This window comes from Muntiacus reevesi, chromosome 16 (assembly GCF_963930625.1).
Source record: "Muntiacus reevesi chromosome 16, mMunRee1.1, whole genome shotgun sequence".
Classification (NCBI taxonomy): Eukaryota; Metazoa; Chordata; class Mammalia; order Artiodactyla; family Cervidae; genus Muntiacus; species Muntiacus reevesi.
Genome location: NC_089264.1, coordinates 5,053,737 through 5,067,245, shown reverse-complemented (window position 1 = coordinate 5,067,245; position 13,509 = coordinate 5,053,737). Strand labels below are relative to the sequence as shown.

At 42.9% G+C, this 13,509-nt stretch overlaps 1 protein-coding gene across 3 annotated transcripts in view; it reads right to left on the bottom strand.

Annotated features, from left to right (window-relative positions):
* Nucleotides 1-12,009, bottom strand: part of PRDM5 (PR/SET domain 5) — a 258,063-nt gene extending 246,054 nt beyond the window's left edge. For all 3 annotated transcript variants that reach the window (XM_065907340.1, XM_065907341.1, XM_065907345.1), the window contains exon 1: nt 11,641-12,009. In XM_065907340.1, the coding sequence (XP_065763412.1) occupies nt 11,641-11,733 (93 nt within the window). In that variant the 5' untranslated portion in view covers nt 11,734-12,009. The remainder of the gene's footprint in view (nt 1-11,640) is intronic.
* Between the last annotated feature and the right edge of the window lie 1,500 nt (nt 12,010-13,509).

Here is a 13,509-nt window from a genome sequence, read left to right as displayed (position 1 = left end):
GTTCACTACTGCATTCCAAATAGCTGGTACAGATCTTGGCAATAAACATTTAGTGAATAATTGTGTAAAACAAGCCCCAAACAAATGAAAATTACATCACATCCCCCTTATAGAATATGTTATTAAAAATATTAGAGCCAAAGCAGATTACTTAGAGGGATCTCTATACGCAACTGCTGAAATGGTAGATGATGAAATGAGTTTACTCTTTTCTCATTTTTGTAAAATAACTTTATGAAAGAGTGTGTATAGGTATGTGTCTATACTAATGGAAATGAGCATGGATACAGCATTTAGTAGGCAGAAAAATAATTTTTAGTCTTTTTTTGTGAAAAAGATATTTGGAAAGATCTGAGTTCAGATTCTGATTAATTCCCTTCTTGGGATATAACCTTCCTCACAATCAGTTTCCTCACCTGTAAAACAAGGACAATAACAGCCACCGTGCAGACTTACTGCAGGGTTAAATACAAGCCATGGAACACATCGAGTGCTTTTGGCACTCACCCTTTTGTCTCTAGTGACTAGCACAGAGAGCCTAACAACTGTAGTTGCTCAATAAATATTTGCTGAAAGAATTAACTGAAGCTGTTACAATCACAAAAACCAACCAATATCTGAATCTGTAATAACACCAAGAAATACAAAACTTCACTGAGTCACTTGTAGAGGGTGAATGTGTGAACACAGAAAAGAGATAGCACATATGGCAGGCATCAATGGTGACAATCTTCCCTCTGATTATGTTTCCAGGTTAGCTTTCACCAGCCATGAGGAACCATAAACAAACGTCCACCAGCAGAATTTTAGCTGGGGCACAAAGACCCCTTATGACTTCCTCAGGAGAGTCATCTTCTAAGCTGATCAACAGAACACCTTATTCCACAAAACCTACTCATTTATTAACATTTATGCAAAGTGAGTTTTCCTCTGTGCTTTCACTACTTTACTTTTGGGGACCACCGAGATAATGGGTGTTTTCCCTTTCCCATGTTTTTCTAACCCTACACAACTTGTCTGTTTTTATTTTTAGCCTCCTGTATTTTCACAAATTCAAGATTTAAATATCAGAGATTTTTCTCTGGATTTTACCTTACCAAAAGTCTCCACTACAAAGCCCTCAAAGAGAACCACGGTGCCTACCTTCGCCTGAGGGAGATGCCCCTGCGGAGGAGCAGGAATCTGTGAGGCAGCTGTGGGCAGCAGGGCTCCAGGCAAAGCTCACCCCGGCTTCCGTGTCCTCATCTGTCAGAGGAGCATGTGCAAGCTGGGTTCCCTCTGACATCCTTCTCAACACCACCACTTAGAGCGTGGTCAGAATCTATTCTTTCTCCTCCTTCTAATGTGCATGCGCTCTCTTCCTCTATATAAGAGAACCACTCACTCGGGTTTCACTGCGTGAATGCCAACCTTGTTGACCTCTGCCAGAATCAACACTGAACACAAGGCAGAACAGTCATCAATATGGTAGATGTGCAATGTGGACATTTCATTGGGACCAGTAGTTGAGGGATAATTCACTGCAAAATGTTCCATATAACACAGACAAGAAGAACTACACTTTGGAGCTATGGCAGAGTGTATAATGTGTGTGTGCGCTAAGGCACTTCAGGCATACCTGACTTTTTGAAACTGTAGCCCGAGAGACTGCTCTGTCCATGGAATTCCCCAGGCAAGGGTACTGGAGTGGGTTGCCATTTCCTTCTCCAGGGGATCTTCCCGGACCCAGGGATCGAACCCGTGTCTCCTGCACTGGCAGGTGGGATTCTCTACCACTGAGTCATCTGGGAAGCCCGTGTAGCCTTCAGAAAACTGCAAAATTCAAGGAAGTAAACTCTCTTTGGAGCCTCCAGAAGGAACCAGGCCTGACCATCCATTTTAGATTTATACTCTCCAGAACAGAAAAGAATAAATTTCTCTTGTTTTAAGCCAGATAATCTGCCACAGTAGCAGAAGGAAACTAACACTGTACCTCAGTGCTACCAAAACGGATGCAGGTCCATCTGTGGAAGAGCAAAGTTTACCTGTGTTAGTACGCTTCACTCTTCTCTCAACCCCATGAAGTAGATATTGTTACTGTACCCATTCTCAGATGAAGAAATTGAGGCAAAAAGCAGTTGGCCAGTGTGACTCGTTAAGTATTGCCTGGTTGACAGAGTAAATGGTGAGCCCATGATACTAATGTCAGTGAGTCTGACGCGATTTGGTGCTCTTGATCAGTTTGGAGTTGAATGATTTGTAGGTAGAATTACTGACAGTCCTTTGAAGATCAGACCTCAGGACATACCTTATTTCAGGAAGAAGTTGGGGGACTGCCCCAGGGTTCACGGGCACAGGATGCCACTCAGAAACCCCTCAGGCAAAAGAGCAGTGATGAGAGGGAAGGAAGCCAGGAACTGAGCTATTCCAGCAGGGCAACTCGCTGCAGCTAGTGTGTACCACGTTAAGGAGACCTCAGCCCCATCAATGCTCTTCACTGCTTCTACGAGAATTAGGGGCCCAAAATATGAGAAAGATACTATACTCACTTCATTTGTATTTGGTTATTTTCTTTTTCTGCTTGTCTTCAGCTTTCCTTTCAGTCTTTAGTTCTTTTTAGAAATACAAATCAGCTATGCTAAGGGCATGCAAGTTAATGGGCTTCTACATATAAAGGAAAACTACACGTCAGAAGATAAGGCCAGGCAGGCTTTAGCCTGCTAATGAAGAAGGAATAGGAAAGGAGAAAAAAAATTTTAAGTCTACATTAGGACAACTGAAAATTTTGACAAGAAATGATCATTGAGGAAATATGTAATCTATACACTGGGGATAATAGTAAACCCTTGAAGACTGTTACACAATAAAATAAAAACACAAGTGCATAGTAAACAAAAAAACAAGCAGAATTCAAAATGTGTGATTGTGTGTGACATTCCCAGGCGGGCCCACAGGCTCCAAGGTACAAGGTAACGCTTCAGTGGAGAGGTCTAACCTTTAAAGAACTGTTTCAGTTTTATTTTCATTAATTCTACCTACAAATCATTCAACTCCAAACTGATTAAGAGCACCAAATCGGGTCAGACTCACTGAAATTACTATCATGGATCCACCATTTACTCTGTCTCTCAGGTAATACTTAACAAGTCACACTGGCCAACCACTTTTTGCCTTAATTTCTTTATCTGAGAATGGATACAGTAACAATATATACTTTATAGGGTTGAGAGAAGAGTAAAACATACTAACACAACCAAACTTAAAGTGCTTAATAAAAATACAATAATAATGTGACCTCATTAATTCAACTCCATAAGGCCTTCTTTGATTCCCCCAGCACTTTCTGATGACTTACTATAACGACCACTGGGGTTTCTCCCTCTTAACTACTTTTTTTAAAAATTTATTTATTTTTTATTAAAGGATAACTGCTTTACAGAATGTTGTTGTTTGCTGTCAAACCTCAACATGAATCAGCCATAGGTATACACACGTCCCCTCCCTTTTGAAACTCTCTCCCATCTCCCTCCCCATCCTACCCTCTAGGTTGATACAGAGACCCTGCTTGTTTCCTGAGCCACACAGCAAATTCCCGTTGGCTATCTATTTTACATATGGTAGTGGAAGTTTCCGTGTTACTCTTTCCATACATCTCACCCTCTCCTCCCCTCTCACCATGTCCATAAGTCTATTCCCTATGTATGTTTCTCTACTATTGCCCTGTAAATTCTCAGTATCATTTTTTCTAGATTCTGCATGTATGTGCTAGAATATGATATTTATCTTTCTTTCTGACACACTTCACTCTGTATAATAGGCTCTATGTTCATCCACCTCATTAGAACTGACTCAAATGAGTTTCCTTTCGTGGCTGAGTAATATTCCATTGTGTATATGTACCACAACCTCTTTATCCATTCATCTGCTGATGAACATCTAGGTTGCTTCCCTGTTCTAGCTATTGTAAATAGTGCTGCAATGAACAATGGGATACATGTGTCTCTTCCAATTTTGGTTTCCTCAGGGTATATGCCAAGGAGAGGGATTGCTGGGTCATATGGTGGTTTTATTCTTAGTTTTTAAGGAATCTCCATACCATCTTCCATAGTGGCTGTTATCAATTTACATTCCCACCAACTGTGCAAGAGTGTTCCCTTTACACCACACCCTTTCCAGCATTTATTGTTTGCAGACTTTTTGATGAAGGCCATTCTGACCAGTGTGAGGTGGTATCTCATTGTAGTTTTGACTTGCATTTCTCTAATAATGCGTGATGTTGAGCTTCTTTCCATGTGTTTTTAGCCATCTGTATGTCTTCTTTGCAGAAATGTCTGTTTAGATTTTTCTCCCACTTTTTGATTGGGTTGTTTGTTTTTCTGGTATTGAGTTGTATGAGTTGCTTGTATATTTTGGAAATTAAACCTTTGTCAGTTGTTTCATTTGCTATTATTTTCTCCATTCTGAGGGTTGTCTTTTCACCTTGCTTATAATTTCATTTGCTGTGCAAAAGCTTTTAATCAGATCCCACCTGTTTACTTTTGTTTTTATTTCCATTACTCTCGGAAGTGGGTCATAGAGGATCTTGCCTTATGTCATTGAGTGTTCTGCCTATGTTTTCCTCTAAGAATTTTATAGTTTCTGGTCATACATTTAAGTCCTTAATCCATTTTATCTTTGTGTATGGTGTTAGAAGGAGAAGGAAATGGCACCCCACTCCAGTACTCTTGCCTGGAAAATCCCAGGAATGGAGGAGTCTGGTGGGCTGCCATCTATGGGGTCACACAGAGTCGGACACAACTGAAGCAACTTAGCAGCAGCAAAAGCATGGTGTTAGGAAGTGTTCTGATTTCATTCTTTTACATGTAGCTATCCAGTTTTCCCAGTACCATTTATTGAAGAGGCTGTCTTTGCCCCATTGTATATTCTTGTCTCCTTTGTCAAAAATAAGGTACCCATAGGTGCATGGGTTTATTCCTGGGCTTTCTACCTTGTTCCATTGGTCTGTTTTTGTGCCAGTACCACACTGTCTTGATGACTGTCGCTTTGTAGTATAACCTGAAGTCGGGAAGCGTGATTCCTCCAGCTCCATTCTCCTTGCCCAGACTAAAAATTACTGTAATTCTGTTCCCTAAAGCAGTGCCCAGCAAAATCAATCCATACACACCGTGTAAATTTGGACATTTGATACACAAAAAATGTATTTTTTTAAAATTCTGTATTTCCATTTTCCCAACAAGGCTGTAAGTCCCAGAGTATGGAAAAAGAAACTCTTTTTATCAATAGTGTTTAGTGCACTGTCCTATTTCTATTTGATGCTTAGCCAGGGTTGGTTGCTTTTGATGTACTTTTACCAACATATTCTACAACTGGAAGTACCATTTCCAACATAGTAGACTTCACATGAAAGCAAACGGCACCAAGGCAAGTTGGCACCAACTGGTCAGGCCAAAAAACTGAGTCATCCTAGATTCTCCTTCAATGATGGGCCTCATTCAACCCACTGGAAGATTCTAGTTGGTTTTGTTTTATGTTAACCTCTAAACTATACCTCGAAGCCAAACAATTTCCTCTATCCTCAGTTCGACCCTAGTTCAGACTCACTGGCATATTTCCCTGCACATTCTTCTAGCTAGCTCAGCTCCTTCATGTTTCATGCAGATGTCACCTCCTCTGAGAGGTCTTCCCTGCCAGCATGCCTAAAGTACAGGGCTCCACCTCTATTCACTCCCTAATTCGTCATCCTGTTTTTGGCTTTCATTTAACACATGCTGTAATTATTTTGGAAACTTCCTCTTTTGTACCTGCTTACTGCCTCTCTTCCCACACAAGAAAACAAGCTCCATGTGAACAAAGACCTTGCCTTTTTGCCAACCTATATATCCCCAAGACCTAGGACAGTGCCTGCCACAACTGAAAGAGTCAATGACTAAGAATCAGAAGGGAAGACAGGAAAACCAACAGCCTGCAGCAAACCCCGAGGAAGCAAAGACTGGCAGTGGCATATCTGCCACCCTAACCCTCTGATAAAGTCACAGAACCTGAAAGTGCAGAGGAATCTTATTACTTACCTTTCCACTTTCTGAGTTCAAACACAAAATCAAACACACCACTCTCTGGTTAATCACATAATCTGGCAATGGAAAATATAGTCATGATACAAAAAATGCATTACACTGAGCTGTTTACATAACTTTTTATCATATATTTACTGTATTAGCTTGGAATTACCTAACATTAACTTTAATCTGCATAGTAACTTAGAATTTTACATCTTTTTTGCAACATCAAACTGTTCATGAGATTAACACTTAACAAGCACTTAGAACAGGGTCTGGCAAGCTAAAGTGTTAAATTTACTTTTTCTTATTATACTTTTCATTAGCAAACTGCAATGAGTACAAGTGTGAATGAACTCAGTTCGCTTTTTTCTACTCTAGGACTTTCCAACAGACTCAAATCCATTCCTTCTCTCGAAAGCAATAATGGCTCACATAGAATTATCTAACAAATGACCCTGTCTTCATTCAATCTCTAATTTCCATGATGGTAAGAAAAGGGGCTTTCCAGGTGGCTCAGTAGTAAAGAATATGTTTGCCAAGCAAGAGACACAGGTTCAGTCCCCAGGTCTGGAAGATCTTCTGGAGAAGGAAATGGCAGTATTCTTGCCTGGGAAATCCCATGGACAGAGGAGCCTGGTAGGCTACTCTCCATGGGGTGGCAAAACAGGGGGACACGACCTAGCGAATAAACAACAACAAGAAAAGGAAAGGGCATTCCATAATGGCCAAAAAAGGAAAAGAAGTTCCTTCCATTTCTTCTTCTTCTTGTCATTTTATAGACTTTATAGCAAAAAAAAAAAAAAAAAGTGGGGACGGGTGTAGTGCAGACAGCAACAGCAGCAGTACCAAGCCTACAAAAACAAGACAACTGCCAAGGAAAAACCTAGTAGAACAAAGGTGGAACCAGGGTATTAGGTGACTTGGCTGCAGAGACCGCCCACCACCCACTCTAGCAAACACCACACAAAGAGGGATGGGTCTAGAAAACGATCAAAGGATCCAATTGGTAAGGGAATTCCAGATCAGTATGATGGATGCACTGCAAATAGAAAGTCTAGCAAAATCCCCCAAGATCAGTACAGGTCTACAATAAGATTTTCTGAAATCAACATATGACTTAAACTGCAATTTTTTTAAAAAATAATAATTATTATGCAAGAATTAGCTCAGTTCAGTCGCTCAGTCATGTCTGACTCTTTGTGACCCCATGAACTGCAGCACACCAGGCCTCCCTGTCTATCACCAACTCCCGGCATTTACTCAAACTCACATCCAATGAGTCGGTGATGCCATCCAACCATCTCATCCGCTGTAATCCCCTTCTCCTCCCGCCTTCAATCTTCCCCAGCATTAGGGTCTTTTCAAATGAGTCAGTTCTTGTATCAGGTGGCGAAAGTATTAGAGTTTCAGCTTCAACATTAGTCCTTCCAATGAATATTCAGGAATGACTTCCTTTAGAATGGACTGGTTGGATCTCCTTCCAGTTCAAGGGACTCTCAAAAGTCTTCTCCAATACAACAGTTCAAAAGCATCAATTCTTCAGCACTCAGCTTTCTTTAGAGTCCAAGTCTCACATCCATATATGACTGCTGGAAAAACCATAGCCTTGACTAAATGGGCCTTTGTTGGCAAAGGAATGTCTCTGCTTTTGAATATGCTGTCTAGGTTGGTCACAGCTTTTCATCCAAGGAGAAAACGTCTTTTAATTTCATTGCTGCAGTCACCATCTGCAGTGATTTTGGAGCCCAAGAAAATAAAAGCCTGTCACTGTTTCCACTGTTTCCCCATCTATTTTCCATGAAGTGATGGGACCAGATGCCATGATCTTAGTATTCTGAATGTTGAGCTTTAAGTCAACTTTTTCACTCTCCTCTTTCACCTTCATCAAGAGGCTCTTTTAAGTCTTCTTGACTTTCTCCCATAAGGGTGGTGTCATCTGCATATCTGAGGTTACTGATATTTCTCTTGGCAATATATCTCATGATTCCAGCTTGTGCTTCCTTGAGCCCAGTGTTTCTTATGATGTACTCTGAATATAAGTTAAATAATCAGGGTGACAATATACAGCTTTGACATACTCCTTTCCCTATTTGGTACCAGTCTGTTGCTCCATGTTCAGTTCTAACTGTTGCTTCCTGGCCTGCATACAGATTTCTCAAGAGCCAGGTCAGGTGATCTGGTATTCCAATCGCTTGAAGAATGTTCCACAGTTTGTGGTGATCCAAACAGTCAAAAGCTTTGGCATAGTCAGTAAAGCAGAAATAGATGCTTTTCTGGAACTCTTTTGCTTTTTTGATGATCCAGCGGATGTTGGCAATTTGACCTCTGGTTCCCCTGCCTTTTCTAAAACCAGTTTGAACATCTTGAAGTTCATGGTTCACGTATTGCTGAAGCCTGGCTTGGAGAATGCTGAGCATTACTTTACTAGCATATGAGATGACTGCAATTGTGCAGTAGTTTGAGCATTCTTTAGCACTGGAACGAAAATTGACCTTTTCCAGTCCTGAGGCCACTGCTGCATTTTCCAAATTTGCTGGCATACTGAGTGCAGTACTTTCACGGCATCAACTTTTAGGATTTCAAATAGCACAACTGGAATTCCATCACATCCACTAACTTTGTTCATAGTGATGCTTCCTAAGGTCCGCTTGACTTCACATTCCAGGATGTCTGGCTCTAGGTGAGTGATCACACCATCGTCATTATCTGGGTCATGAAGATCTGTTTTGTACAGTTCTTCTGTGTATTCTTGCCACCTCTTCTTAATACCTTCTGCTTCTGTTAGGTCCCTACCATTTCTGTCCTTTATTGAGCCCATCTTTGCATGAAATATTCCCTTGGGATCTCTAATTTTCCTGCAGAGATCTCTAGTCTTTCCCATTCTATTATTTTCCTCTATTTCTTTCCACTGATCACTGAGGAAGGCTTTATTATCTCGCCTTTCTATTCTTTGGAATTCTGCATTCAAATGGGTATATCTTTCCTTTTCTCCTTTGATTTTGGCTTCTCTTCTTTTCACAGCTATTTGTAAGGCCTCCGCAGACGGCCATTTTGCTTTTCTGCATTTCTTTTTCTTGGGGATAGTCTATGATCCCTGTCTCCTGTACAATGTCATGAACCTCTGTCCATAGTTCTTCAGGCACTCTATCAGATCTAATCCCTTGAATCTATTTCTCACTTCCACTGTATAATCCTATGGGGTTTAATTTAGGTCATACCTGAATGGTCTAGTGGTTTTCTGTACTTTCTTCAATTTAAGTCTGAATTTGGCAATAATAACATGCAAGCATACATGTTATAAAAGTGTACTAAAACATCTATAACTTCCCACTTAAAAACCTAAAATGAGATTCCAAAATTTGTTCAAAAAGAACAAAAGACTTCTAAGTAAGATCCTTAATACAGCTGCTAAAATATTTTTTCCTCAGATCCTTTTATTAAAGACCAGAGTTGAACCTAGTACAAGGTTACCTCAAAAGTATTGAAGCATCAGGAAACTATATGCAAACAGGTAAGAGATGCACCAATATTCAGCTTTAGCTTCATAGCACAGCTAAAATCTGCCATTCAGCTTCACAGACCAGTTTTTGCAAGGCAAAGGAGTTGAAACCTTAAAGGTCATTTCTGGCATCAATGAACGTGCCCATGATCAATTATCTTATGACTGAGTATCTTGTGATCACAACTAAACTTTGTCACTAACAGTATATGATTTGAACTTATTGCAAACATCTGCAGATTCACTTGAAATACAGGTTAAGAATTCTAATTATGACCTAGATGAAACCATGTGTTTTACATGTTGAACTTACATAAACCAAGAAAACATAGTATCCATAAGTACTGCGGTAATAAAATGCAGAAATATATAATTTTGGAAGCTGTTCACTCTACACCACAAAATAATTTAAAACTTCCAAATAATTCTGGGAAAAATAATTTGGAATAAAAATATCAAAAGAACATGTATCAGCCAGCTCTTTCTAGAAATCTTAGTAAGGCAAAATAAGGATACTTTAGTAAGTGTAATATTTCTACAATTTTAGTATATTACTAGATCCCTGGGGTCCCAAGAGTCGGACACGACTTAGCAACTAAACCACCACCATTAAACTAATGTTTAAGAACTGTGCTTTTTAAGTACTTACATTCAGTCCTGAGACCTTCAGGAAAAAGCCACTTGGGAATTTTCATGTCTTGTGAGAAAATTAAAAGCAGAATCTCAACTTCTGCCGTGAAAGAGCAGAAGTTTACTGTTTGGGCAAAACACTCAGATAAGTGTTGATACCTGCTTTTCACCTTGGAGCATTCTCCCCAGCCTCCTATTTAAAAGAGTAAATAGGGGGTCTATCACTCCCAACTTTACCCTAAGTGTTGCTCATCCGCCCTGCTGTCAGTTGAAGGCTTTCTGAAGCAGATGTGCGCCTCCCTTCTCCCGCTCCTTAGGTGAGGGGTTGAGGAAAACTCATACTCAAATGAAAGGCATCCCTGTGTCTCAGGTGCATCTTGCGAAGCTCCTGTTAGCCCACCTTCACGGAACAAACCTGCTCTCCCCCAAACCTCACCCCTAACAGAGTTGGGATGACGGGTGCTGGGAAGATGGCAGAAAAAGACCTGAAAACAACATGGGCTTTGGATCAAGAAGCAAGGGGTTTGCAGCCTAACTCACTAGCTCAGCAGGAAATTTAACTTCCAAGTCCTTCTGTTTTCTTCTCTCCTGCACGCAGATTAAGACTGTTCTCGCAGGAGTGTTACTCCAGCGAAGCTACCCACAGAGATAAAACAGCACGTACGGGCCCCAGCACCAAGTAGCTGCTCAGTAAACGCTGGCTCTCACTGTCCTGCACACTTGAGCGCTGCCTCCACGGTTTGTGATATCATCTATCCTCCGGAATGGCGGCTGGAACACACTCTCACCAGATACAAAGGCTTGGCATTTTCCCCTAATCTCTCCTAAGCGTTTGCTTTCATCCTCCAGCACTTCCAGGCCATTCCCTGACAGCCGGTCCTACTCACGTGTCTCTAAACTTCTGGATGGAGACAGGGAAGAAAAATCCAGAAAAACTGAGAGAAAAGGGCCGAGAGTCAAACCTTATCTAGACGGCCCCTCCCAGAACTCACACTGCACATTCTGAAAAGAGGGGAAGAACTGCTGGATGGCAGAAGGAGATGCTGAGGCCTGCGGGAACGCGGCGCTGTGGGCGGCGCCCTCACCCCCATCCATGCCCACCGGGAAAGCGGGGCGCTTCTGGTCACATTTCCACATCCTGAAGCAAGAAAGCGGCGGCGGGGCTGCGTGCGCGCCCGGACGACAGCCGCCCGCGCGCGCCTCTGCCAGCGCCAGGACACAACCCCCGCCGGGCCGCGGCGGTGGGAGGCAGCATCCCGCCTCACTTCCTGCAGCGGAGGAAAGACATCTTGCCGCAGGGCGGCCGGCGGCGCCGCACCTACGTGGCGGCGCCGGCTCGGGAGGAGCGGGACTCGGAAGCCGCCCCGGCTCCCCGCGGGGCTCCCGAAGAGAGGCGGCGCGCGCGGAGCCCACGGCTGAGGGGCGCGCGGGGCGGCGGGAGCGGGGGCGCGCAGGCCGCCGCGGGTCACCCACCTTCCTCACGCGGCGGGCCGTGTAGAGCCCCATGCCGTCCTGAACGCGGGAGGACTTCAGGGAGAACCTGTCCGGCACGTACATGCCCAGCATGTTCCCGCCGCGCCGCCGCCGCCCTCAGCGCCGGCCCCGGGGAATTGGGGTGCCGGGGCGGCGGGGAGAGGCCGGCGAGCGAGGAGGAAATGGAGCCTCCCTCGCAGAATCCCCACCTCCCTCCGACTCCAGGATCCCCCGCGGCGCGGCCCCTCCTCGTCCCGGGTCCGGCACGGCCGCGAGCGGCGGAGGCCACGGCGGGCGCGGGGGCGCGGGGACGCCGCGCGCTGATTGGCCCGAAGTTAGCGGCCCGCACCCGCGCCCCGCGCGGAGCCTCGAACCCGGAGGCCGGGGAGCCGACCCGCCCGCCCGCGCGCTGCGCCCGGCGGCGCGACGTGCCCGCCCTTCTCCGCCTCTGGGGTTTGACTCTGAACTAGGGCTCCCAGTCAAGGCATCTTACACTCTTCAGAGGCAAAACTGAATGGGTCTTGACGGAGCTGGGGCCATCCTCCAAAACAACTGTACACGTTTCAGACCGAAAGCGCACTTACTGCCTGACTACTGAGAGCAGTACGTGAGGTCTAGGAAATTTCAGCCTTTTTACCTGTGAGGCCCGCATCTTTGCTTTACTTCATGCTTATTTCAGAGGCTTAAACTCCTAGGGGACTAATGAATACGTTCATTAACCTTCAGAGAAAGGAGTATACGCAAATAATCCATTTCAAGTTAACTCGAAATTTGTTGTGAACAACTGAAGTAACATTTAAATCCAGTAGAAATTAGTTTATCTTATGGTGTTCTAATCCCTGGGAAATTCTTACACTTCCAAAGGTAAACTATCCCCGCGTCTTCTCTTCTGGAAAATCACCAGACCAATTACGGATTTTCAGTCAAAACGTGAGATGGGGAAGATAAAAGGGAGTGACCAAACAATGGAACCTGGAATTTTGACCATAAATTCACAAGTCTTCTTTTAGTGTTTTTAATTGTTAGTAGATACTGCAGTGGCATTCAGAATTTCAAAAGGATGTTTGTTTCTCTAGGAGGAACTGGAATCTCTCTACTCATTTCTCTGGATATTCTTTATCATTTTCTGCACTGGGTTCTTTTCTCGGAAAGTATTTGATGCTCTCAATGAATATTGTTTCTTATAAACCTATAAAATAATAACAATTTTGACAAAATTAAAGGCACACTGTTCAGAAAAACTCATCTGAATACATTTTAAAGATCTGGCTTTATTCAACCAGTCATGATTTAGACAACATCCAATGTGAGTGAAAGAAAGAAGTTCCAAGGACTTATACAAAATGAAAGGCTATTAAGAGCAGAAGGGCTTAGGAACAAGGAAGTTATACCAGACAAAAAACGGACTGATTATTGAAAGGTATCTTTCTTTTAGGGGATGGTGGGGGCCTATGAGGCATATCACCTAATTAATGCTGATCAAGCACCTACCTATTAGCTGGTCAAAGCTCCCATTTCCTAGGAGAGCCAAAATTTGAGATTGTCTCAGTTTTGATAGAGAATTTAGCATGTGGGGCCTGTTGTCATGTTTTTAGCAACACGGGTGGAAATGATTCCTGTCTTCCAGGCTAAGGAAAACTTTGGAACATAAAGAGTCCTAATTTCCTAAGTAGGAGAATTTTATTAAAGTTCAGAAAAAGGTTTTTGAAAAACCATTATGAATAAAATGATGTTAATAGCGGTATTTGGAAATCTTAAAGAATTAAATTATTTTTTTTAAAAACTGGAGAGTAGGTGTCTAGGGAGGAGAAGAACATGTGCCTTAATCATTCTCTGAGTTCTGATCTCTTCGCCATTGAAGATATCTAA